The sequence below is a fragment of the Alexandromys fortis genome, unplaced genomic scaffold (genome assembly GCF_014885135.2).
Source record: "Alexandromys fortis isolate MF-2015 unplaced genomic scaffold, M_Fortis_MF-2015_v1.1 scaffold_93, whole genome shotgun sequence".
NCBI classification, from domain to species: domain Eukaryota; kingdom Metazoa; phylum Chordata; class Mammalia; order Rodentia; family Cricetidae; genus Alexandromys; species Alexandromys fortis.
In genome coordinates this window covers 7,513,777-7,539,376 of record NW_026067970.1, presented here as the reverse complement: position 1 = coordinate 7,539,376, position 25,600 = coordinate 7,513,777, and the positions used below count along the sequence as shown (strand labels likewise).

The 25,600-nt window shown below is 42.2% G+C and overlaps 2 protein-coding genes across 2 annotated transcripts in view; one reads left to right on the top strand and one right to left on the bottom strand.

Annotated features, from left to right (window-relative positions):
- The first annotated feature begins 10,684 nt into the window (after positions 1-10,684).
- LOC126509551 (kelch-like protein 5) lies at positions 10,685-13,062 on the top strand. The gene is given in 4 exon segments (XM_050155507.1): positions 10,685-11,043; positions 11,046-11,082; positions 11,085-12,209; positions 12,212-13,062. Coding segments are annotated over 4 exon segments (1,695 nt in total). The 5' UTR covers positions 10,685-10,983; the 3' UTR covers positions 12,685-13,062.
- Positions 13,063-17,906: 4,844 nt separating this feature from the next.
- Positions 17,907-25,600, bottom strand: part of Avl9 (AVL9 cell migration associated) — a 57,812-nt gene continuing 50,118 nt past the window's right edge. The window contains exon 16 of the mRNA XM_050155477.1: positions 17,907-22,623. Coding sequence (XP_050011434.1) covers positions 22,508-22,623 — 116 coding nt within the window. The 3' untranslated portion in view covers positions 17,907-22,507. The remainder of the gene's footprint in view (positions 22,624-25,600) is intronic.

Sequence of the window (25,600 nt, the reverse complement as noted above, 5' to 3'; positions counted from 1 at the left end):
CTGAGAAACCGAAACACTGATTTCCAAAGTGGTTGCACAAGATTGCATTCCCACCAGCAATGGATGAGGGTACCCCTTCCTCCACAGCCTCTCCAGCAAAGGCTATCATCGGTGCTTTTGATTTTAGCCATTCTGACAGGTGTGAGATGATATCTCAAAGTTGTTTTGATTTGCATTTCCCTGATTGCTAATGAGGTTGAGCATGACCTTAGGTGTCTTTTGGCCATTTGAACTTCTTCTTTTGAGAATTCTCTGTTCAGTTCAGTGCCCCATTTTTTAATTGGGTTAATTAGCATTTTAGAGTCTAGTTTCTTGAGTTCTCTATATATTTTGGAGATCAGACCTTTGTCTGTTGCGGGGTTGGTGAAGATCTTCTCCCAGTCAGTAGGTTGCCTTTTTGTCTTAGTGACAGTGTCCTTTGCTTTACAGAAGCTTCTCAGCTTTAGTAGGTCCCATTTATTCAATGTTGTCCTTAGTGTCTGTGCTGCTGGGGTTATACTTAAGAAGCGATCTCCTGTGCCCATCTGTTGTAGGGTACTTCCCACTTTCTCTTCTATCAGGTTCAGTGTGTTCGGACTGATATTGAGGTCTTTGATCCATTTGGACTTGAGTTTTGTGCAAGGTGATAGATATGGGTCTAATTTCAATCTTCTACAGGTTGACATCCAGTTGTGCCAGCACCATTTGTTGAAGATGCTTTCTTTCTTCCATTGTATACTTTTAGCTCCTTTGTCGAAAATGAGGTGTTCATAGGTTTGGGGATTAAATTCCGGGTCTTCTATGCGATTCCATTGGTCGACTTCTCTGTTTTTATGCCAATACCACACTGTTTTCATTACTGTAGCTCTGTGATAGAGTTTGAAGTCAGGGATGGTAATGCCTCCAGAAGATCCTTTATTGTATAGGATTGTTTTGGCTATCCTGGGTTTTTTATTTTTCCATATAAAATTGATTATTGTCCTCTCAAGATCCGTGAAGAATTTTGATGGGACCTTGATAGGAATTGCATTGAATCTATAAATTGCCTTTGGTAGAATTGCCATTTTTACTATGTTGATCCTCCCAATCCAAGAGCAAGGGAGGTCCTTCCATTTTCTGATATCCTCATCAATTTCTTTCTTCAATGCTTTAAAGTTCTTGTCAAATAGATCTTTTACTTCCTTGGTTAGAGTTACCCCGAGATATTTTATGCTGTTTGTGGCTATTGTGAAAGGTGAAGCTTCTCTGATTTCCCTCTCTGCTTCCATATCCTTTGTGTATAAGAGGGCGACTGATTTTTTGGAGTTGATCTTGTATCCTGCCACATTACTAAAGGTATTTATCAGCTGTAAAAGTTTCTTGGTGGAGTTTTGAGGGTCACTTATGTACACTATCATATCATCTGCAAATAACGAAAGTTTAACTTCTTCCTTTCCAAGTCAAATCCCCTTGATCCCCTTATGTTGTCTTATTGCTATTGCTAGAACTTCAAGCACTATGTTGAAGAGGTATGGCGAGAGTGGGTTTCTGAGTTTAGTGTTCCTGAGTTTAGTGGGATGGCTTTGAGTTTCTCTCCGTTTAATTTGATGTTAGCTGTCGGCTTGCTGTATATAGCTTTTATTATATTTAGGTATGACCCTTGTATCCCTAGTCTCTCCAAGACTTTTATCATAAAGGGATGTTGAATTTTGTCAAATACTTTTTCAGCATCTAATGAAATGATCATATGGTTTTTTTCTTTCAGCTTATTTATATGATGGATTACATTGATAGATTTTCGTATGTTGAACCAGCCCTGCATCTCTGGGATGAAGCCTACTTGATCATAATGGATAATTTTTCTAATGTGTTCTTGGATTCGGTTTGCCAGTATTTTGTTGAGGATTTTTGCGTCGATGTTCATGAGTGAGATTGGCCTGTAATTCTCTTTCTTGGTTGAGTCTTTGTGTGGTTTTGGTATCAGAGTGACTGTAGCTTCATAAAAGGAATTTGGCAATGACTCTTCTGCTTCTATATTGTGAAATACATTAAGGAGTATAGGTATTAGGTCTTCTTGGAAGTTCTGGTAGAATTTCGCATTGAAACCATCAGGTCCTGGGCTTTTTTTGGTAGGGAGGTTTTTGATAACAGCTTCTAGTTCTTCGTGACTAACAGGTCTATTTAGGTTGTTCACCTGGTCCTGGTTTAACTTTGGTATATGGTATTTATCTAAAAACGTGTCCATTTCTTTTACATTTTCCAGTTTTGTGCCATACAGGCCTTTGTAGTAAGATCTAATGATTCTTTGAATTTCCTCTGTGTCTGTGGTTATGTCCCCCTTTTCATTTCTGATCTTATTAATTTGCATATTCACTCTCTGGCGTTTTATTAGTTTGGATAGAGGTTTATCAATCTTGTTGATTTTCTCCAGGAACCAGCTTTTTGTTTCATTGATTCTTTGGATTGTTTTCTGTGTTTCTATTTTGTTGATTTCAGCCCTCAGTTTGATTATTTCCAGTCTTCTACTCCTCCTAGGTGAGTCTGCTTCTTTTTTTTCTAGAGCTTTCAGGTGGGCTGTTAAGTCTCCAATGTGTGCCTTCTCTGTTTTCTTTAAGTGGGCACTTAGTGCTATGAACTTTCCTCTCAGGACTGCTTTCATAGTGTCCCATAAGTTTGAGTAGGTTGTTTCTTTATTTTCATTGAATTCAAGGAAGACTTTAATTTCTTTCTTTATTTCTTCCTTGATCCAGGTGTGGTTCAGTAGTTGACTGTTCAGTTTCCATGAGTTTGTAGGCTTTCTGGGGGTAGGGTTGTTGTTGAATTCTAACTTTAATCCATGGTGATCTGATAAGATACAGGTGGTTACTAATATGTTTTTGTACCTGTGGAAGTTTGCTTTGTTACCGAGTATGTGGTCAATTTTCGAGAAGGTTCCATGAGCTGCAGAGAAGAAGGTATATTCTTTCCGATTTGGGTGGAATATTCTATAGATGTCTGTCAAGTCCAATTGATTCATTACCTCCATTAATTCTCTTAGTTCTCTGTTAGGTTTCTGTCTGATTGACCTGTCCATTGGTGAGAGAGGAGTGTTGAAGTCTCCCACTATTAGTGTGTGCGGTTTGATGGCTGCCTTGAGTTTTAGTAATGTTTCTTTTACGTATGTGGGTGCTTTTATATTAGGGGCGTAGATATTCAGGATTGAGACTTCCTCTTGATGAATTGATCCTGTTATGAGTATAAAATGTCCCTCTCCATCTCTTCTGATTGATTTAAGTTTGAAGTCAAGTTTGTTAGAAATTAGTATGGCCACACCTGCTTGTTTCTTAGGTCCATTTGCTTGATAAGCCTTTTCCCAGCCCTTTACTCTGAGTAGGTGCCTGTCTCTGTGTTTGAGGTGTGTTTCTTGTAAACAGCAGAATGTTGGATCCTGATTTCGTATCCAATCTCTTAGCCTGTGCCTTTTTATAGGTGAGTTGAGCCCATTGACATTAAGTGATATTAATGACCAGGGGATGTTAACTCCGGTCACTTCTTTAGTAGTAGAGTTCGTGTGCGTCCCTTCTTTGAGTTGCGCTGGTGACGGGTCTCTAGATGTCTGAGTTATTGTGGTCATTGTTGGACTCCTTGGTTAGAGATTTTCCTTCTATTACTTTCTGTAAGGCTGGGTTTGTGGCTACGTATTGTTTAAATTTGTTTTTATCCTGAAAAATTTTGTTTTCTCCATTTATAGTGAATGAAAGCTTGGCTGGGTATAGTAGTCTGGGCTTGCATCCATGGTCTCTTAGTTTCTGGAGTACCTCTATCCAGGACCTTCTGGCTTTCATGGTTTCCATAGAGAAGTCAGGTGTAAGTCTGATAGGTTTACCTTTATAAGTAACTTGGCCTTTTTCCTTTGCAGCTCTTAATATTCTTTCTTTATTCTGTATGCTTTGTGTTTTGACTATTATATGGAGAGGGGATTTTTTTTTTTGATCCAGTCTATTCGGTGTTCTATATGCTTCTTGAACCTTCATAGGTATATCTTTCTTTAGGTTGGGAAAGTTTTCTTCTATAATTTTATTAAATATATTTTCTGGACCTTTGAGCTGCACTTCTTCTCCTTCTTCTACTCCTATAATTCTTAGGTTTGGTCTTTTTATTGTGTCCCAGATTTCCTGAATGTTTTGTGATGAGAGTTTGTTGGATTTGCTGTTTTCTTTGATCAGTGTGTTTATTTTCTTTATGGTATCTTCAGAATCTGAGACTCTTTCTTCTATCTCTTGTATTCTGTTGGTTATGCTTATTTCTGTAGTCTCTATTCATTTACCTAGATTTTCCATGTCCAGCCGGCCCTCTGTTTGTGTTTTCTTCCTTCCCTCCATTTTGGTTTTCAAGTCTTGAACTGTTTCCATTATGTGCTTGATTGTTTTTCCTTGGTTTCCTATGGTATCATTCACTGATTTATTCAGTTCTTCAAACTTTCTGTTATACTTCTCATCCATTTCTATAAGGGCGTTTTTTACATGCTGTTTAAGGGCCTCTATCACTTTCATAAAGTCAATTTTTTCTACTTCTTCTTGATTAAGGTGTTCATGTCCTCCTGTTGTGAGGTCGCTAGGTTCTGGTGGTTTCATGTTTCATGTTCTTTTTCATGAATTTGGGTGAATTCTTGCATTGGTGCCTGCCCACCTCTTCCTCCGAATGCTCCCCTATGGATCTTCTTTTACAGAATCAGGTCTCTTTGCCCACTGATGTACCTTCCCAGTGATGTCACTCCCCAGTGATGGCTTTCCTGGTGCCTAGATCAGATCTCCGTGCTGCTTGGGTAGCTTGTAAACAAAGGGCCTACCTTGTTAGCTGTAGGCAGGTTATTGAGACAAAGGAACTACTGCCCTCTTGGTTGCCTTCCCGATTCGGATTCGGTCCCAGCACCCGAACAGGCTGAGCTGGGAGATGTTATGTGGCCAAAGAGGGGAGGGAAGCAAATGGGGGGGAGGGTTCTGGATGCAAGCTGGGTGGGATAAAAAGAGAGAGGAGGTATCGGGCAGTATAGCCCCTGCAGGATGACCAGGAAGTGTAGGAGGGATGAGGAACGTCTGAGTTCCCTGTTCTGGGCTGCTGCCGCGGGTCAGAAACTCAGTCACCCCAATGATGGATCTCCTGGTCTGGAGATCCACATCTTGATCCAGACAACAGGAAGTGAACTGTGTACTGCACTGGGTGTAACTTGAGCATATGAGACCTCAAACCCCACCTCCACAGTGACACACTTCCTCCAACAAGACCACACTGCCTAATAGTGCCATTCTCTGTAGATCAAGCATTTGATCACATGAGTCTAGGCAGGCCACACCGATTCAAGCCACCATATTCATCTTTGGTGCAGGGGAGATGGCTCTACCAGAGAACCCTGGTTCAAGTCTCATCTCACGGCCTCACTGTATATTGGTGTAGTGGCATACACCTGCAATCTCAGCACTCAGAACATGGAAACAGGAATAAATTGGAGACCATGATGGACTACATGAAACCTTGTCTCAAAAAATAAACAAACCAGGCTGCCAGTGGCCATCTCAGAGGAAAGCAGGTGACAATTCACTCCAGAGGATTGGCCTACCAGCACACAAGGCACTGATGGGTGAGGCAAGTCTTGGTTGTGGTAAATCACTTGTAACTCTAGTTCAAGATCAGATACCCTCTCCTGGACTCTGAGGGCTCCTGCACTCACATGTGCACACACACGCATGGCACACATAAATAAAAGTAAATATGTTTGTATATGTGTGTGCATTCTCATCAACCAACTCTAAAAACACTGAAGATGCTCCATGTCTTATACTGTCAAATATTCAGCCAAGATTTAATTCTTTATTTAAAAGAATGCATACCCTTCTCATTAGTATGTAAGTTTGCTTCATGTTTAATTAGTGGTATAATTAAATTATTAATTATATACTAAGGTACAATTATATGCTTCATTTATTGTTTTTTGTCAACTTGAAACAAGCTAGGTTCATCAGGGAAGAAAAAACTTCAATAGAGAAAATGCCTCCATCAGAATGGCCTATAGAGGTATTTTCTTCATTAATGGTTGTTAAGGGCCCAGTTCACTGTGACTGGTACCACTTCTGGGCAGATGGTCTTGGGTAGAATATACTGCGTAAGTCATAGAGAGCAATCCAGTAAGCAGCATTCCTCCATGACCTCCAGGTTCCTTCTTGAATTCCTGTCCTGATTCTCTCTATACTAGGTCATATACTGACCTGAAATAAACTCTTTCCTCCCCAAGTTGTTTTGGTCTTGGTGTTTTATTATGATTCTAGAAAGTAAACTGAGACATATACCAAAGAATTGTAAAATAAGTTTATGATTTCTTATCAGTGTTTATTTATATACCTATTTTATATGTCTTTGTGTACTGACAAACAGTCCTTTTAATGGGATATAACAAAGCCTTTTATATGCTCAAAATTAACATGTACCTATAGGATACACACAGTAAAAGTAGAAGACAAGAAATTAGGAACTTTTTTTACATTGACCAAAAGCCCTGTGGAATTGAACCTTGACTATTTTTTCTTTAATTTGTTAACGACTTTATGATGCTGATTAGCAGGATTCGCAATGCATCCTGTTTTGTAGCCCTCACTATCCATCTCTAGAACTCTTCCGTCTTCCTCATCTGAAGCTCTGTGTCATTGTGCCCTAACTCTCCACACCCTTTTCCTCAGGGCCCTGGCAACCATCGTTCTACTGCCTGGCACCATGGATTTGACAGGAACCTTGTCCACAGTAGTTACTGACTAGCTTGTTTATGTCTTCCTTTTTGAGACAGGGTATATGTACCCCTGGCTGTCCTGGATTAAGGCTCAAGAGGATGGAATTAATTGAACTAAAAAGTGTTTTCAGTGTTGAAGTATGAAAGTGAGGGATTTATTATCAATTTTAAAAAGACACTTAAACATGGCACTGACATCAGCATCAGCCTGCTGAGGTCCTTACTATGGGTGTCATCACAATGGCTGGACAATATGTGGGGTCACACGTCAGAGGGGCAAGAGTGGGAGGGACAGTGTGGTCTAACATCCCCACCAGGCCCACTTCTGAAAAGTTTCACTGCTCACCCTTGCTACGCTGGGGACAAGGTTCACGTGCCCTAGGCCACACTCAAGAGATACCTACACCACAGCATATCCCCACTGCTGAACACTAAGGAATGCTTATGCTCTTACACATCTGCATGTTCCCATTTTTTGAAAAACAATGCACTTTAAAGGTTGAGAACACACACACAGTTAAAAAAAAAATCCAGTCCTATTAATCCTGTAGTTTTTCTTTTGTGAGACAATGTCTCATCATGCAGCCCAAGCTGGCCTTGAACTATTATTTTCTTGACTTTGCCGTGCTGGGGTTATAGGTTTGTACCACTAACTATACCTGGCTCTAACCTTGTGGTTTTAACAACGGAAAGTACTGACTGGTCTGTCAGAAGTCTACCCGGGAATTTCCATCTCACAGGCACGTGGTGAAAGTGGACGATTTATCAAGGGCAGAGGCCTCGGTTTGTAAATGGATGGTGGCTACTGCACAAAGAACCAATTCAGGCCCTAGCAGCTGAGACCAGTGTCGGAGCCCATGTGGGTCCAACACAGATTCCCTAACTGGACTGAAACAGAGTTGTGAGGAATAATCAGACGCAACTTACACGGTCATCTTTCACGGGCAAAATCTCTCACCAAAAAGATCTCTCATTTATTCTCCAAACAGCTTATATATCCTCACATCAATAGAGCAGGAACACATTAGGCTGTCTCCTAGGCAACCAGGTGCCTGGGCTCAGGTCACGTCAGCATCTAGCAGTCAGGTAGGCCATGAATTAGCATCTTTATAAGACATCCTCCAAATTACAAAGGAAGGAAGCACTAAACATCCTGACCCGTTTCATTCAACACCTCTCCTCAGGAGATCTACATTTCTAACAAGTACATCCTTGCTTTTGTTAGGCAGAGACAGCTTGTCTACAGAGCTACGTGATCAGCTCAGACTGGGCCTATGGCTTTTGTGCCACAGAGAAATATAGGCCTACAGACCAGAGCAGCAGAACTTGTCTAGGGGTCCACAGAGTGCTCAGTGAGTGCCCTACCATCCTTTGTCTACTCCTCACTTTATTCCCCAGAGCAAGTACAAGTTCCTGCTGAAAGCAGACTCACGGGTTAGATTGGATAGAAGAATCCAGATGTTAGCTACAGATGGAGTTTTCATTCATACAAACTACCCTGGGTTTAAAGCACACGGAGTAGGTTTCTCTGCTTGAATACATCAGTACGTGGTAAAACCGTGTCTCCAGTAGCTGGACCAGATGCGCACGTTCTCAGTCTGGCCTCCCCTACATGCCTACAATGGATTACAGTGCCTCTTCATCATTCACCTTACTCTTTAACCCAGTGGTTCTCAGCCTGGGGGCCATGACCCTTTAGGGGTTGGGTGACCCTTTCACAGGGGTCACTCATCAAATATTTTGCATATCAGATACATTTACAATTAATAGCAGTAGCAAAATTAGTTATGAAGTAGCAACGAAAAAGCTTTTATGGTTGGTGGTCAGCATAACACAAGGAAATGTGTCAAAGGGTCGAGGCATTAGGAAGGTGGAGAGGCACTGATCTAACCTCTGGTAAACTCCGAGGAGCAATGTTCTCCCAGTGACGGATTTTGACTGAGAACCCAGTCATGAAAGTTTTGTTCTCGGACTTATTGTGTTTGGGTCACATGCAATTTATTTTTTTTTTAATTAATTTATTTATTTTAAAAAGAAAACAATCTTTTTTTTTTCATTTTACATACCAATCCCAGCTCCCACTCCCTCACCTCCTCTTTTTCCATCTACCTAACCTCTCCAGCTCACTCCCAATCCACTCCTCAGAGAGGGTAAGGCACATTGCTTTGTGGAAGGACCAAGGCCCTCCCTACTATATCTAGGCCGAGCAAGGTATCCATCCAAAGAGAATAGGTTCCCTAAAAGCCAGTACAAGCAGTAGGGATAAGTCCTGGTGCCACTGCCAGTGGCCCCACAGTCTGCCTTAGCCATACAACTGTCACCCACATTCAGAGGGACTAGTTTGGAAAAAAACTATGCTTTTTTTTTCCCCCTGTCCTAATGGAGTTGGTAAGCTTCCATTATCTCAAATAAACTGTTTCAGTGGGTGTCCCCATCATGGTCTTGACATCTTTGCTCATATTCTCACTCCTCCCACCCTTCAGCTGGACTTTGGGAGCTCAGTCCAGTGCTCTGATACAGGTCTCCGCCTCTGTTTCTATCAGTTTCTTGATGAAGGTTCTATGGTGACATTTAAGATGTTCATCAGTCTGACTACAGGGCAAAGCCAGTTCGGGCCCCCTCTCCTCTATTGATTAGGGTCATAGCTAGGGTCATCCCTGTGGATTCCTGGGAATTTCTCCAGAGGGGAACATACAATCTGATTTGGTGGGTGGGAAGCTGAGGTTATGCCAGTGAGAAAGGCCAGGAGTAATAGATGAATTTAGAGAAAGCAGCTGAGACACACTGACGAAGCCCTATGGCTCAGTGAAAGCAGAGGCTGTGGTGACCAGCTCCAGAAACAGTTCCTGAAACAGCCTGCCCTAGGAAGCCCTACCACTTCTCTCTTTAATCATTGTGTTCAATAGGCTCATGGGGCTCTCCTGGTCCTGAGCTGGCCTATCGCTGTTCTGACCCTTGTTGCCACCCTGAACATTTGGTTTTTCCAGGCCATGCTGCTGCTCCCTAGCCTTACTTTGTGCTGTTCTCATAGCTCTGGGGTCCTTAGTGTATTACAAGTTAATCTTCACTTAGGTTCACGGGGAAGACACCTAATTGTCCCTGACAAACAGTTGTCACCCGGAAGGCGTGTTGCCTCAGTATCCTGCCTCACAACTCAAGTACACTCTACCCTCTGGCGCCTGCCCACCTCTGGCAGCAAGCTACAGTCAGCTAAGGATAGCGCATGTTACCATGTAATATGCATGACACAGCAGATATTCAAACACTTCAGAGAAGGCAGCGCTCAATATGCAGCAGGAGGGACTCAGGCTATGTTAACTCAGGACTTTCAAGTGGTCACAGACTGTAAACATCAGATTCCTGGGGGAAAATTAAGTCTCTGGTACAGTTAAAAGGTCCTCAAAGTTTGTGGCTGCTCAGAACAGTTTGGCAACACTGGACATTTGTGTGATTATTTGACTTTGAGGACACCAGCCAATCAGAGTACCAGAACAAGGTCCCTTCATCCATCTTTACGAAGTGGTGCTGCTGAGGGAACACTGTCCCAAGACCTGAAACAAACGTGACAAAACATAGATATGGTAAAGGAGAACGCCCCGCTAATATTTAATTGCTATCAGAAATTGGTTCTCTTTTCTTCTTACTTGGATCCTATGTTTCTCTCATGTTTTTGCACGCATGCACAGGGATGAGAAGTTAGCTTCACAAGAGATCTTACATGGATAAATAAGAAACAGCAAGATATACTATCCTTGTCGGGCATCTTGACTTTACACATCTCTAAAGAAGAAAGGCCAGGTAGTGCTGAATGTGAACGGCAAGGGGACTAAATAACTTCTACAACATTGCAGAGTGTCTTTATGATCTTGGGGGTAAAGGGTTTCTTAACTAAAACGCAAAATCTTTAAATATAAATATTTGACTATAGTAAGGATTCTATTCATGGGCGAGCGGGTGCTCGACCCCCCTCTCGCTGCCGCGCGCGTGCCCGCCCGCCCCCTCGGGGGGCTGCGGGACAAGTTCGACTCCTGGCCTGGCGTCGCCTGCCGGAGAGGAGTGGCTCGGCCCGGGAGGGCTGCTGCGCGGGGCGCCGCTGTGGGGAAGGGGCTGCGGGCGCGCGCGGGGCCGAGCATCCCTCCGCCGAGCTCGCCCGCCCGCGCCCCGCGCCGCCTCCCCGCCCGCCGCCCCGCGCCACAGTGACCCCGGGCCTCCCTCCCCACCCCGCTCGGACTTCCAATAGCAGTCAGACACTGTCATCCTGCCATACTATGGAGCCATGTTCATCAGATGAATTCTTCCAAGCCCTTAACCATGCAGAGCAAACATTTAAAAAAAAATGGAGAACTACTTGAGACATAAGCAACTGTGCAATTAGTCGCTGGCGATCGCAGGATTCCGGCTCACAGACTGGTGCTCTCCTCCGTCTCGGATTATTTCGCTGCTATGTTTACTAATGATGTCAGGGAGGCAAGGCAAGAAGAAATAAAGATGGAAGGTGTGGAACCGAACTCACTGTGGTCCTTAATTCAGTACGCATACACAGGCCGCCTTGAACTAAAAGAAGACAACATCGAGTGCCTGCTGTCTACTGCGTGCCTTCTGCAGCTCTCCCAGGTTGTGAAAGCATGCTGTAAGTTTCTCATGAAGCAGCTTCACCCGTCCAACTGCCTTGGAATCCGTTCTTTTGCCGATGCCCAGGGCTGCACAGATTTGCATAAGGTGGCCCACAATTACACTATGGAACATTTTATGGACGTAATCAGAAACCAGGAGTTTGTCTTACTCCCAGCCAATGAAATCGCAAAGCTCTTGGCCAGTGATGACATGAACATCCCTAATGAGGAGACAATACTCAACGCTCTTCTTACGTGGGTCCGGCACGATTTGGAGCAGAGGCGGAAAGATCTCAGTAAACTCTTGGCTTATATTAGGCTACCTCTCCTTGCACCACAGTTCCTGGCAGACATGGAAAACAATGCACTTTTTCGGGATGACATAGAATGTCAGAAACTCATTATGGAAGCAATGAAGTATCGCTTATTACCTGAGAGACGACCCATGTTGCAGAGTCCTCGGACGAAACCTCGCAAGTCGACTGTTGGAACACTGTTTGCAGTTGGCGGGATGGATTCAACAAAAGGAGCAACAAGCATTGAGAAGTACGACCTCCGTACAAATATGTGGACGCCCGTAGCAAACATGAACGGGAGGAGACTGCAGTTCGGTGTCGCGGTGTTAGATGACAAACTGTACGTGGTTGGAGGGCGCGACGGACTGAAGACTTTGAACACGGTAGAGTGCTACAACCCCAAAACGAAGTCCTGGAGTGTGATGCTGCCTATGTCCACACATAGGCATGGGCTTGGCGTGGCCGTGTTGGAAGGCCCCATGTACGCGGTAGGAGGGCATGATGGCTGGAGCTATCTGAACACTGTGGAGCGATGGGACCCTCAGACTCGCCAGTGGAATTTTGTTGCCACTATGTCCACCCCACACACACAGTAGGTGTGGCTGTACTAAGTGGAAAACTTTATGCAGTTGGTGGCCGCGATGGGAGTTCTTGCCTCAAGTCAGTAGAGTGCTTTGATCCTCACACTAACAAGTGGACCCCGTGTGCCCAGATGTCGAAAAGGAGAGGTGGCGTAGGTGTGACAACCTGGAACGGACTGCTGTATGCGATCGGAGGACACGATGCTCCCACATCCAACTTGACTTCCAGACTTTCCGACTGTGTGGAGAGATATGATCCCAAAACAGACATGTGGACTGCAGTGGCGTCCATGAGCATCAGCAGAGACGCAGTGGGGGTCTGTTTGCTTGGGGACAAGCTGTATGCTGTCGGGGGTTATGATGGGCAGACCTACCTGAACATAGTGGAGGCTTACGATCCCCAGACGAACAAATGGACCCAGGTTGCCCCACTGTGCCTAGGAAGAGCTGGAGCATGCGTTGTGACTGTAAAGATATGACTTCTTGCTTTGTCCTCTAAATGACGGTACCCTCTCCTACCAGTGGATTCATTTGCAGTGACCGTGCAACGCCACATTCCTAGGCACAAAGTGTCTCATTTCTAAATGGAGATGTTGAAACAATGGAGGAAGGAATGGATGGACCAGGATGAGATGCTTCATCGCTTAGCAAATTAAAGCTACAGCTGGTGGACTGGAGTCCCACCTCCGGATAAACAATATGAAGACAAGTGCACTGCCCCAGAACAATCCAGCACTAACTGGGAATTTCATCTCTCTTTAGTCGGGCACATTTTATTCACGCTGTCCAGAGTTATGACAATACAGACATATGAACTTCTAAAATACTACTTTATAAGTTTATCATACACGAACTTCCATACTTTTTATTGTTTAATCAAACCACTATTTTAATGACATACTAAAGACTATGCTGTCTAGTTTTTTTCAGGTACAATAATATTAAATCTGCTCTAGTTGTGAATTTTATTACTAAAGTTGGTTTAACCCAATAATAAAAACACTTACATCATTAAAAATAAGACTGACCAAACAAACACTTGATAAGATCTCTAGGTCCTACTTAAATAGCCATCCCATTCCCTCTAGATCCAGCAAGGACCGTGTGTGGTAGGCTGCTACTGACATTAAAGCGGATGCTTTACACTAAGATATGCAAGTCTATGTAGAGAAAATAAATGCTATCTACTCTATGATGTTCTTCCCCTAACTAGTATTTAACTATGTGGGTTTATGTTCTTTTATACTACAGAAGAGGAATTGGGTCTGTCCCTTTGATACTGATGCAGTTCTTTGGCTGGTCTTACATTGTCTGCTGCCGCCTGGTTTCTCACAAACTGGCCATTTGTGTTAAGAACCCATTGTGCTTCTTTGTAATCAAAATATGGGGAGGGGGGTGCTAATTGAATATTTGAAAAATAAGTTTAAAGTGTTTGTTACTCAAAATTTTGTACATTTGTAAGCTCTAATTACATACGTGAATGTTAATCATCTCGGTGAATTGTTTATTATTTGTAAAATGCCCTGGGCAGTAACGTTGTATGAAATGTTCTTTAAGGTAGAAGTCATTTCGTTAATATAAAATGGATGTAAAAAAAAAAAGGATTCTATTCATGAGTTGGAGTGAAGGCTCAGTGGTTAGGAGTGCACACTACTCTTGCAGAGGATCAGAGTTCAGTTCTTAGCATCCACTTCATGTGGCTCCCAACCACCTGCAACTTCAGCTCTGATGAGTTGGATTCCCTCTTCTAGACTCCATGTGGCACGGTGCTCTGAACACCTGCCCCTCAATATAGACATAACTAAAAATAGAAAAATAACTCTAGGCACCAAGGAATCATGAAGAATGAATCATAGGGAATATTTGCAAAACACAAAATGACAAAGAAATTGTATGCAGAACATATACACCCATATGTGCCCAGTTTGAAAGACTTTGTACTCTTTAACATTCATGTTGGAAATTAATCTCGTTAGGTGTCTTTTGGCCATTTGAGATTCTTCTGTTGAGAATTTTGTTTAGTTCCATACCTCTCTTTTTTAAAATTGGATTTAGTATTTTGATGTCTAGTTTCTTGAGTTCTTTACATATCTTGGAGACCAGTCTTCTGTCTGATGTGAGGTTGGGAAAGATCTTTTCCCATTCAATAAGCTGCCTTTTTGTCTTCTGTGTTCTTTGCCTTGCAGAAGCTTCTCAGTTTCAGACGGTCCCATTTATTTATTGTTGCTCTCAATGTCTGTGCTACTGGTGTTATATTTAGAAAGCGGTCTCTTATGCCCATGTGCTCAAGGCTACTTCCCATTTTCTGTTCCATTAGGCTCAATGTGGCTGGATTTTGTTGTTGTTGTTTTTATTGAGCTATATAATTTCTCCATTCCCTTCCCTTCCTCTTCCTACCCTTCTACTCTTTCCCATGATCCTCATTTACTCAGGAGATCTTGTCTTTTTCTATTTACCATGTAGATTAGATCCATGTAAGTCTCTCTTAGGGTCCTCATTGCTGTCTAGGTTCTCTGGGATTGTGATTTGTTGGAAGAAGTGTATCATTTGGGGGTGGGCTTTGAAGTTGTTCAGATGCTCAAGCCAGGCCCAGTGTCATTCTTTCTGTGGCCTGCCAATCCAGATAGAGAACTCTCAGTTAACCTCTTCGGCACCATGTCTGCCTGTATGCTGCCAAGCTTCCTATCATGATGACAAAGGACTAGATCTCTAAACTATAATCCAGCCTCAGTTAAAAGTTTTCCATTATAAGAGTTGCCATGGTCAAAGTTTCTTCACAGTAATAGGAACCCTAACTAAAACAGAATTTGGTACCAGGGATTGGGGTATTGTTCTGATATAACTATGTTTTTGTTTGGAGGAATATGGATAACATTAGGATTTGGGATTAGAAAAGCAGTTGAATGTTTAAAGTCTTGGGCTTAATGGGAAGATTGAGGGTGATTTGAACTGTGGGAGCCAACCTCAAGTGGTTTGAGAAGAATATTAATATGTGGCCTAAAGTTCTGATATTTTGGAGAATGTGGCTGCTTTCTGCCCCTTTCTTTAAAAAAAAAAATCTGCCTGAGGATAAACTGGAGTCATGGATTAACAGCTTTGGCAGAGGATAGTTCCAAACAACCTAGCATTGAGTGCTGTGTGCCTATTAGTGACCAGTCTTATGCAGATCTATAATGAAAAAGAGCAAGCTGAGCAAGGCAAAATACAAAGTAAACTACAGCACAGGACAGGGAGTGTAAACAGATCAAAGTCTGATGCTTAGTGGAATAAATGGAGTGGTGGCCTCAGAGCAAGGCCCCACCCAGCTAAGCTTCCAACCTGTGAAAAGGAACTAAAGTATAAAGGAATCTAAAAACAGAGGGCTGGGTGTGGTGGTACACACATTTAATCCCAGCACGCAGAAGGTAAAGGCTGCCAGAGTTCAAGGACAGCAATAGAAACCCTAACTAAGAAAGAAATTATCTTGGAAGTGGCTCTCAAGACAATGAGCCTAGTGACAACTTAATCTTGGATTCTTGTCATCTAGGGTGATGAGAAATAACTTCCTTTTCTTCAGATTTACTATTTTGGGTATTTTGTTATACCATGTGCTCTTCATATGTGTGTATGAGAGAACGTAAGACAATGGGCATTTTTTTCTTTTGTTTTTTTTGAGACAGGGTTTCTCTATGTAGCCCTGCTGTACTGGAACTCACTCTGTAGACCAGGCAGGCCTTGAACTCACAGAGATCTTTAGACAAAGTGTCTGTTCCACTTGGTCACGCAGTTGTTCAGTCCCAAAGGAACACACAGAGGCTTATATTAATTATAAACTATTTGGGTTATTGTTCAGGCTTATTACTAACTACCTCTTACAATTTAAATTAGCCCATAATTCTTGTCTATATTTAGCCATGTGGCTTGGTACCTTTTCTCAGTAAGGGATTCTTATCTTGGTTCCTCTGTTTCTGGATGGATGACGACTGCATCTGTGCCTTTCCTTTTCCCAGAATTCTAGGCTGGTTGCCTTACCTATATTTCTTGCTTGGCTACTGACCAATCAGCATTTTATTGAAATAATAAGTGACAAATTTTTACAGTGTACAAAGCATTTTTCACAGCAGAGATCCGCCTGCCTGTCTCCCTAATGCTGGGATTAAAAGTATGTGTCAACAGGCATTTTTCAGAAGTAGAAATGAATGAAATGGCTCCCAACTTTAACCACATGCAGTGAAACACATATTTCAGACTAGAAATACCCACCAGACTGGCCAAAGTTTAAGTCTGGTAGTACCAATATTGGTAACAATACAAAATAATAGGAATCCAAACACTCTGGAGGTTGGGGAACAAGATGGCACCAGTTGAAGATGAAGACATGAGTCTTTTCAGGACCCTGGAATCCTTGCACATTCATGCCCTAGAGAAGTGTACAGGTAGGCAGTGCTGTGCACTGTAGGTCCCACCTAGAAACAACTCCAAGTTTACAGCTGGCTGGCTGAACAGTGGCAGAAAGGGATGAGACTCTGACCTTTGAAAACCAAGGTAAAAGGAGTTAGAGAGATGGCTAGTGATTAACAGCACTAGCTGCTCTTCCAGAAGACTTGAGTTTGGTTCCCAGCACCTACATGGTAACTTGCAGCCATCTATAACTCCAGTTTCAGAGGATCCATACCTTCTTCCGGTCTGTGCAGGGACCAAGTACGCATGTGGCACACATACGTAATTCATAACACCTACAACAACTAAACAAAAAACCCTGGAGTCCTATAGCCCAGTGCGGTGATGCATGCCTGTTATTCCAGTATCCACAAGACCGAGGCAGAACTGCTGAATTTGTGGCATTGAGAGCAACATGCCAGCAAGGGCTACTTAGTAAGACCTTGTTCTAACATCCATCATTTGAATCCTACTTTATATGTTGGAATGCCAGTGGCTCCTGGCAGCTGTTCACAGGATCAAGAGCCAAGAGTACAGCCTTCTGACTTCTTGCTAAGGCTACTCTGTCTCCTGACTCCATGACCATGAAAGCACAAATGTGTGCTGGATGAAGGTTTGGTGATGGAGAAACTAGGTCAGTGTGTTTCCACAACCTTGTGTAGACTGTTTTACATTATCCTTCATAAAGACCTGACTCCTAGGTCATATCTGTTCCAGATGCTAACAAATCCAGTAACTGTAACTCCTACTGTCCTGTCAGAGTGAAGACTAGGTGGCTCTTACCTGGGTGGGACAGGGACTCAGACTGAGTAGGTCCCCAGGATGAGAAAGGAGATGGTAGTGGTCATCTCAACATCTCAAAAACCCTCACATGTCCCAAGGGAAAAGATATCATCTGCACCAGGGTGCACAGAAAATGTGTATGGAACCCTCAGTGTAATATTCTGAACCTTAAGAGTCCAAGTGGAGAAACGGGCTGCCTTAGTGCAGTGTGCTACTTCCCTGGCCCTGTCCATGAGGTGATTTCATGACCAATCTCCTTAGTACTTGTGCTGCATCATGCCTGTAGAGTTCCACAGATGCTGCAGAGCTCTTCCTGCAGAGGGCACAGCTAGAAAGCTGAGGTTCCACCATAAGCAATGTCAGGAGGAGGCTAAAAGGGCGGTGAGTCCTTGAGTTCACCTATGTGCTGCTTTCTTGACAAATGAAGACTGCACTGTTGCCCAGGTGTGAAGGCCACAAATCACACAGACAACACGCAGATAAGTCTAGGAGATCAATAGCAAGTGTGCAAGAAAAACAGGATAATTTTATTATCAGGTTTTGCTTAAAATAACGGTACAATAGAATCTCTATAGTTCAGCATGATTAGACATGATTATAACTTGAATATTCTTTAAGAAACAAACGACAACAGAAATGAACCAGCACAAACTACAAAATTACTAGAGGAAAGGGAAGCCATTTGTCTGATAAAATATGTGCTATAGCTAAACTTCCTTAGAAACTACTTCCCAACCACTAAGTACCTTCACCAAGTCATCAATCGAATGCTTCCTATATGTAGACACTGATGATCAAGTGGACTAAAACATGCAATGCTTAATCTTGTTTTTTTCCATCTATAAAAGAACAGTATTTCAAGAAAATAAAATATTTTCTAAGCACAGTTTTCTGAAAACTTCAATGACCTTTTCTGGCTCAGTACCTCACTTGAAATGTTCAAATGTTTTTATTGCACACAACAGAAATTTGAGCAGCAAACTATGTGCATGAGAAGTTGATGAGAAACAAGATTGGAAACCCCTTTAATTGTGTTCCATTTATATGATTTAAATATATAGTTCTCTATATCTTTAATCAGTATAAGTAAAAAGGTAAATTTCTGAACAGCACAGAAATACAAACGTATTTAGAGCTTTACAAAATATATCCAACCCCTTAGACATGCACAACCTTTTAATTTTGGAGTGTTATACCATACACGGGAACCAGTTTCTTCTTCATAATGTAGAAAGTCATTTTTATGAAGTTATTTTATATGAAAAAATAAAGATGCACATGTCTTTTCTCTCTCTGAAAAAAGTTTGTGGAATGTTGGAAATTATGAAAAAGCAATTTCAAAGCAATGAAGTCATAAGACTTGGAATGACAAAGTCTTAGCAGCACATTATGTTATGAGGAATGATGATCATTGTTAAGTGTTTTGAGGAGTATTTTGTCACAGCTAAAGGCTACCAAGAGATGGCATGGAAATCCATGAATCCTGGGCTATTTTTCATCAAAGAACCAGAGTGTGTAAATGGTGCCACTCAGGAATCTCAAGCAATGTCCCAATACACTAACAGGCTGGTGCAGTTAGCACCAAAGACCAGAGCTAACAGCTTCTGCCCTAGCAGGCTGCCCTTTGTGGAAGCTGCAGCAGACATCTGCCTGTGGTACATAGATCAGGATGCTGACCTGCAGGACTTCCAAACTTACCAACATGGGAGGGAAAGGGGTCTCCATAGGATATATAGCTTCAATAAAACCTGACTACCAGAAAAAGAATGTTACAACTTTACTTAGAAATGTAAACAGCTGATTACAATTCTAACTTCTCTCTAAAGAACTCATACCTTAAGTAGGTTAAATACTGATGTCAAAATACTCATATTCAAACTTTAAGTGCCCGGTTCCCCAGCCATGTAATACCCCATTTTTTCTTAATTTGCTTTCTTCTTAAATTTCTAAGGAAAGCTATTCTAAAAAACAGTAACTGCTTAGTGCAAAACCTGGAAAGCAACAGGATTGAGGAAGCCCTTCTTGCGTTCAAGAAAGCTCCTCTTCATTCAAAAGGCGAGGAGAATTGCTCTTAAGCTTGGGAGCTAGTGAATCACGAATGGATTTGGGGTTGGACAGTTTATATTGGTTATGAATCAAATGTACACATAAAATTGCTCTCCATCTGCTATATACAGCTTCAGAATCTCTACTCATCTAGTCCACACACTCACGGCTTTAGTTCTCTCCCTTATCAATGTCACTGTCATTATGCTAGGAATGTAATGGCTTCCTTAAAACCACCTGGACAGCAGTGCAGCTACTGCTAATGACTGCATCCCGTAAACCTGAAAAATGTTGGTTGACTTTTGCTCCCTCAGGCCCTAGTTACACTCAGTTCTTAAACACAAAAGCATTGTTGATCACCAGAGAAAGCGTGGGCTCCAACAGACACATCTCTGGGGGCAAAAGTCAAAAGGCCTGCTACTGGTTCCAGGGCTCCCGTGCCAGGGTTTGGAGATTACTCATCAGTTAGTCTCTCTCACTGGTGTGCGGGACTCCTGGGCTAGGGCCTTATCTCCCGTTCACTGGCTACAGCACTGGCTACAGCAGTGCCTCTGCCAACAACAAAATGGTCCATGGCCCTTGAAAAGTCAATGTTTCCCTAAACCTGAAGGAAGTAGACATATGGTCTTTTGACTATTCTAAGATGTTTTATATTCCCAGTTATTTTATGCTGAAAGCCAGTTAAGTGATCATTTTAAGAGTTAAGTTTTAATATACATTAAGATTAAATTAAAATATACACTTAAGCCTGACAGAATGGTAAGATTCTATAATTCCAGTTATTTGGGAGACAGAGGCAGGAGGATGGCAATTTAGAGACCTGTGTAGTAAGACTGTGAGATCCTATGCTGGGGGACCCATACATACACTCAAATGGAAATGTGATACAAAAGCAGCATTAAATTTCATTTAATTTTTTTCCTCAAGCATATTCCAAGGTGAGTGTTGCATTGCTTTTAAGTGACAGCAAGCATTTACCCAGTCATATAAACCTGGTGAAACTAAAGAATTATCACCTTACTGGCTAAGCAGGCAGGGCTCCTAGCAATATCAACTACCACAGGACGTCATCATGCTGCAGCCACATGAAGAACATCTAAGAATCCCAACAGTCTCGGCACAACACTGATGAAAAAGCCTTGCAGTTTAGTGTGGCTTTGCTTCTTCTCTTTTCAAATATTCCCTGGCTGAAGCAAATGAATGGTGTCCTCCCATTAATCAATTTATTTATCTCCCATTAATCAACTGTCACTGGATTCTTTGAGTTATTATGCTCAACTAGAAGTCGTTTGTATTTTGTGTAAAGTTCAAATTGCAAAGTTATAGAGATATTAGATTATGCCCTGTGTTCTTTACATAGTCTATAGGGCACCTTATAAGGAATGGATGAAATATAATCAGTGTCCTTAATTAGGCCCCTTATTTTCCCACTGCTTGTTAAATCAAATGTAAATATAATGGTTATTCCACATGTCTTCTGTTACTAAAGGCAGACTGCTCCCCATAAGTAGTCCCTGAGAACACCCATTAAAAATCCCCTGAAAAGCAAATGACAGTTATAAATGATAAACACATAAGCTCCAGCTGTGTACAAATTGTGAGAGGCTGGCCAATTCGTGTCTGCAGTAATATAAACTTTACCAGCCAAGTGACTCATGGCATGGATATGGGCTCATTCTCGTGCTTCTGACCTTTCTATCATTTGAGGTGTGTGCATGTGCGTGTGCGCATGTGCGTGTAAGCATGTACACGACACACTGCCCACACAGAGGTCAGAGGATAACCTTCAGGAGTTGGGTCTTGCCTTCCACCTTGTTTTGAGGCAGGGTCTCTCTTGCTTCTGCCAATTCATTGCACACTCCAGGCCAGCTGGCTTGTGAGCCTCCCATCTCACTGCAGGAACACTGGATTATAGATGTGGCCTTTCATGTGGGCTCCAGGGATCTGAACTCAGGTTGTCAGGCTTGCACATTCAGCACTTTTACTCACTAAATCATTTCCTTGGCCCACTTCTTGGTTTTCTAAATGTGAGCTAAGTTGCGGTTTACACTTAACCTTTATTGGTCACTTTGTCTTTTGAAGGTAGTAGAACTGACTAAAAGAGGCTTTTCAGTCAGGGAAGTAGGAAAGTCAAGTACCTTTGAAAGGCTCAGTGCAGAGTAAGACTAAGAGAAAGCCTGCAGATCTGCCCAGATCCAATGGACAACCATTGACAAGAAACAAGGCACACATTTTAGATAACCAAGTGCTGCTGATTAAGACTGCAGCGTAACTGAGGCTCATCATGCTAGCACGCGAGTCCTTAAACTACTGCCCTACAGCCATGTGCCAACCCTTCAGTGCTGCTGAGCCACCACTGCCTGCACAGTCACAGCCAGGAGGAGGGATGCAGAGTGGCATCTCTGCTGCCTCACATCAACTTTGTCAGAAAGAAATTCATCTGAAATGACATCTTATCCTCAGAGTTTTTCCCTCTTGACTTTCACAGCTCTGGGAAGAAATGAGCTGGTAAATGTGTTGAGTGGGTAGAAGGCCCCCTTCACGCCCCACCCCCACAAAACTTCACCCTAGAACTCAGCAAAATAATATAGGCTGGAATGCACATTCCCTACACTTTACAAGTACATTTTAGGGTTAACTTCAGAGAAAGTAAAATAGTAATATAACTTAATTTTAGGCAATATAAATTACTATGACCATCTAAATATTTAAACAGCAAAATAGAACAAAATATACATATGCAAAAATTCTAAACAAATGTACAATTTCAGAACTTAAAATTCACTAGAAGGTTCATTGTGTGCATTAATTAGGCTCAGAATAAAGTAAAAGTAGTTGATTTCACCCCCAACCTGGAAAGCCATTCCTGCTATGGTTGTGATTTCATCTGTTCAGCATCCTGTAACATTCATTTAGACAGAGTGCAACTGTCCATGTAAACAGTTTGTTATCTTGCTCCCTGGGTATGGACTCGTAGACAGAGGAGACCCTAGGAGCAGCAGATGAGGAGGGAGCATTACCCTTCAGAGAACACAGTAACTTCTGCTGTTGGCTTCAGGGCTTCCCGTTGGGTGGCTCAGGAAGACTCTGAGGGGTAGATGTGGTAAAAGTAGACAGCCATGAAGACATAGCTGTCTTTGCACTGGAAAAAGCTCCTCCCACTGACTGGCCTGTGTGAAAAATAAAAACAAAAGAAAAGAAAAACATATGAACTTAGTAAAAAGGTTTAACTTTTTTGCATCCTGGGAATGGAACTCAGGGAATCATCTAATACTGAACCAAACCTCCAGCCTATACTTACTATTTTGTTAAGACAATGAAAACCCAACAAACATGAATAAGGTTAACTCACTGAAACACAGTAAAATGATATAGCTACTAAAATACCACTTAAATTTTTAGTTCAAAATAATCTTTGCATGGAAATGTCTTAAAGAAAACCAAGTAATTTCTTACCACAGGAGCCACACTAGGCACGTTGTAGGGGTTAATAATACAATTTTATAGCCACAGCACTAGCAACTCTGTGAATCAGAATTAGCTGGAGAACTTAAAAAGTCAAACATGGGGCTGGAGAGATGTCTCAGGAGTTAAGATTATTTACTGTTCTTCCAGAGGACCCGGTGCAGTTCCTAGCATCCATATCAGGAAACCCACAACAACCTTTAACTCCAGCTCCCAGGAATCCAATGCTTCTGGCCTCCATGACACACACACATACAAATACCTGCACATATACATATACAGACAGACAGACAGACAGACAAAAGAAAGAGAGAGAGAGAGAAAGGAGATAGACAGAGATAGAAAGAAAGAGAGAAGAGAGCGTGGTATGTTCTCTGTACCTTAAATGCTGAGTAATCATTTACTTATACTGGAAGAGAATCTAAAACTGTTACATCAAACAAAGAGATGCAGTCTTACAGGCCTCAAGTCTTTTTTGTTCTAATGACTATTCTCTCCAAAGCTGCTGTGAATGTGAAATTATTTGAGTTACTACTTTAGAGAAGAGGGCATAGAAGAAACTTGCAATGCGATTTAATTAGCAGCAGCAGCAACACTGAAAACCAAATGCAGCTGTCCTCCCCAACTATGGCTTCAGTTCATGCATTTGAGTTCCCTGTCATCTGAATCTTTGGACAATAACATGCAGGTACATAAATGTTCAATGGAATATTTTAGAAATAAATCATTAGTAAATTTGAAACTTCAGGCTGTTCTAAGTGGTGATGGCCCATCACACTCTCTAGCTCTGTCCCTGCTCATATCCCCTTTCCTCTAATGTACACATGCTCACCCTCCTGCTACCAGTCACCTGACTCCCATGGTGTGCTGGATGCTTTTTATCAACTCAACACAAACTTAGACATGTCTGGAAGGAGGATTTTTTTCTTTCCCCGAGACAGGGTTTCTGTGTGTAGCCCTAGCTATCTTGGAACTAGCTCTGTAGACCAGGCTGGTCAAACTTACAGTAATCTGCCTGCCTTTGCCTCCTGATTTTGGGATAAAAGGTGCATGCCACCACCACACAAAGAGGGACTCTTAAATGAGAAAATGCTCCTAACAGATTATTCTGTAGGCAAATTTGTAGGGCATTTTCTTGATTAATGATGTAGGAGGGCCCAGTCCACTGTGGGAAGTACCACTCCTGGGCAAGCGGTCCTGGTGGTTTAAAAAAGCAGGCTGAGCAAGGCACCAAGCAAACCAGTAACTAGTGTTCTTTAATGGTCCTGGCTTCACCTTCTATCTTGGCTTCTCTCAATGGACCATATCCCAGGACATGTAAATCAAACAAATCTGTCCTCCCCACATTGCTTTTGGTCATGATTATCACATCAGCAGAACCCTAAGTAAGATACCCGATATCTCAGTGTCTGTGCTCAAGTAACCCTAAGAGCAAGGGCAGTGGACCCGGCAATTTGAACACGCCAAGAAAGAGCTATAAGGCGATTTCTTTACATAAAAAGGTGAAAGTAATTCAGTGACAAAATATATTCATATAACTTTTACTAAAATAAACTGTTATAACTATCTCTTCCTATTACTGCTGTTAATCCCTGACTTGGCTAATTTATAAGCTAACATTTCATCACAGGTTGTATGTGTAAGGAAAAACATGGCATGTCCATAGTTCTGAGTATTCTCTGGGATTCTTGGAATAGATCTCCTTTGGATGGGGGACACTACTATAATGATTCATATGTCTACAATGCAGCTAAACTTTTCTATTAACAATAAGTGTCGTGGAAGATTATTTTAGCTTCCTCTTCTTTTTCTTTTTCCCTCTGAGAAAGGATTTCTCTGTGTAACAGACCTGGCTGTCCTGGAACTTGGTTTGTACAGTATTATTATTTGGAGGGGGTTATTTTATTTTAGGGGTTTAAGACAGGATTTGTCTGTGGTTTTGGAGCCTGTCCTGGAACTAGCTCTTGTAGACCAGGCTGGTCTTGAACTCAGAGATCCACCTGCCTCTGCCTCCCAAGTGCTGGGATTAAAGGCGTGCGCCACCACCGCCCGGCTCCAAAAGGCATTTTCATATGGGACTTCTGAGCCGTGTTCAATCAAAGTTAGCTAAATAGATAAATAGTTCAGTAAAAGTTATCTCTGTTATGTGTTAGACATAAAGTATCCCAACAGGCTCATAGATTTGAATGTTTTATCTCTGCATGATGGAGCTGTTTTAGGGAGGATATAGGACTTTTAGACCTGTAGTTTAGCAGAAATGAGTTCTTAGGTGGGCCTTGGAGATTGTATCTGTTTGTAGCTCTCTGCTTCCTGATTCACTAGGACATAAGGAACAGCCACATGCTCACACTGTTATGAATTCCATTATGACTTTGCTGACTTGATGAACTGTACCTTAAGTCACAGAAAACGTCTCCCTTGAGTTACTTCTGTAGGGTATGGTCAAAGTGGTGAGAAAAGTAACTACTATGGTTCCTAGGTTTGCAACTGAAACAAAACAACAAGTTAAAAATACAGAAAAGAGCTGGGCGATGGTGGCGCACGCCTTTAATCCCAGCACTCGGGAGGCAGAGGCAGGTGGATCTCTGTGAGTTCGAGACCAGCCTGGTCTACAGAGCTAGTTCCAGGACAGGCTCCAAAGCCACAGAGAAACCCTGTCTCGAAAAACCAAAAAAAAAAAAA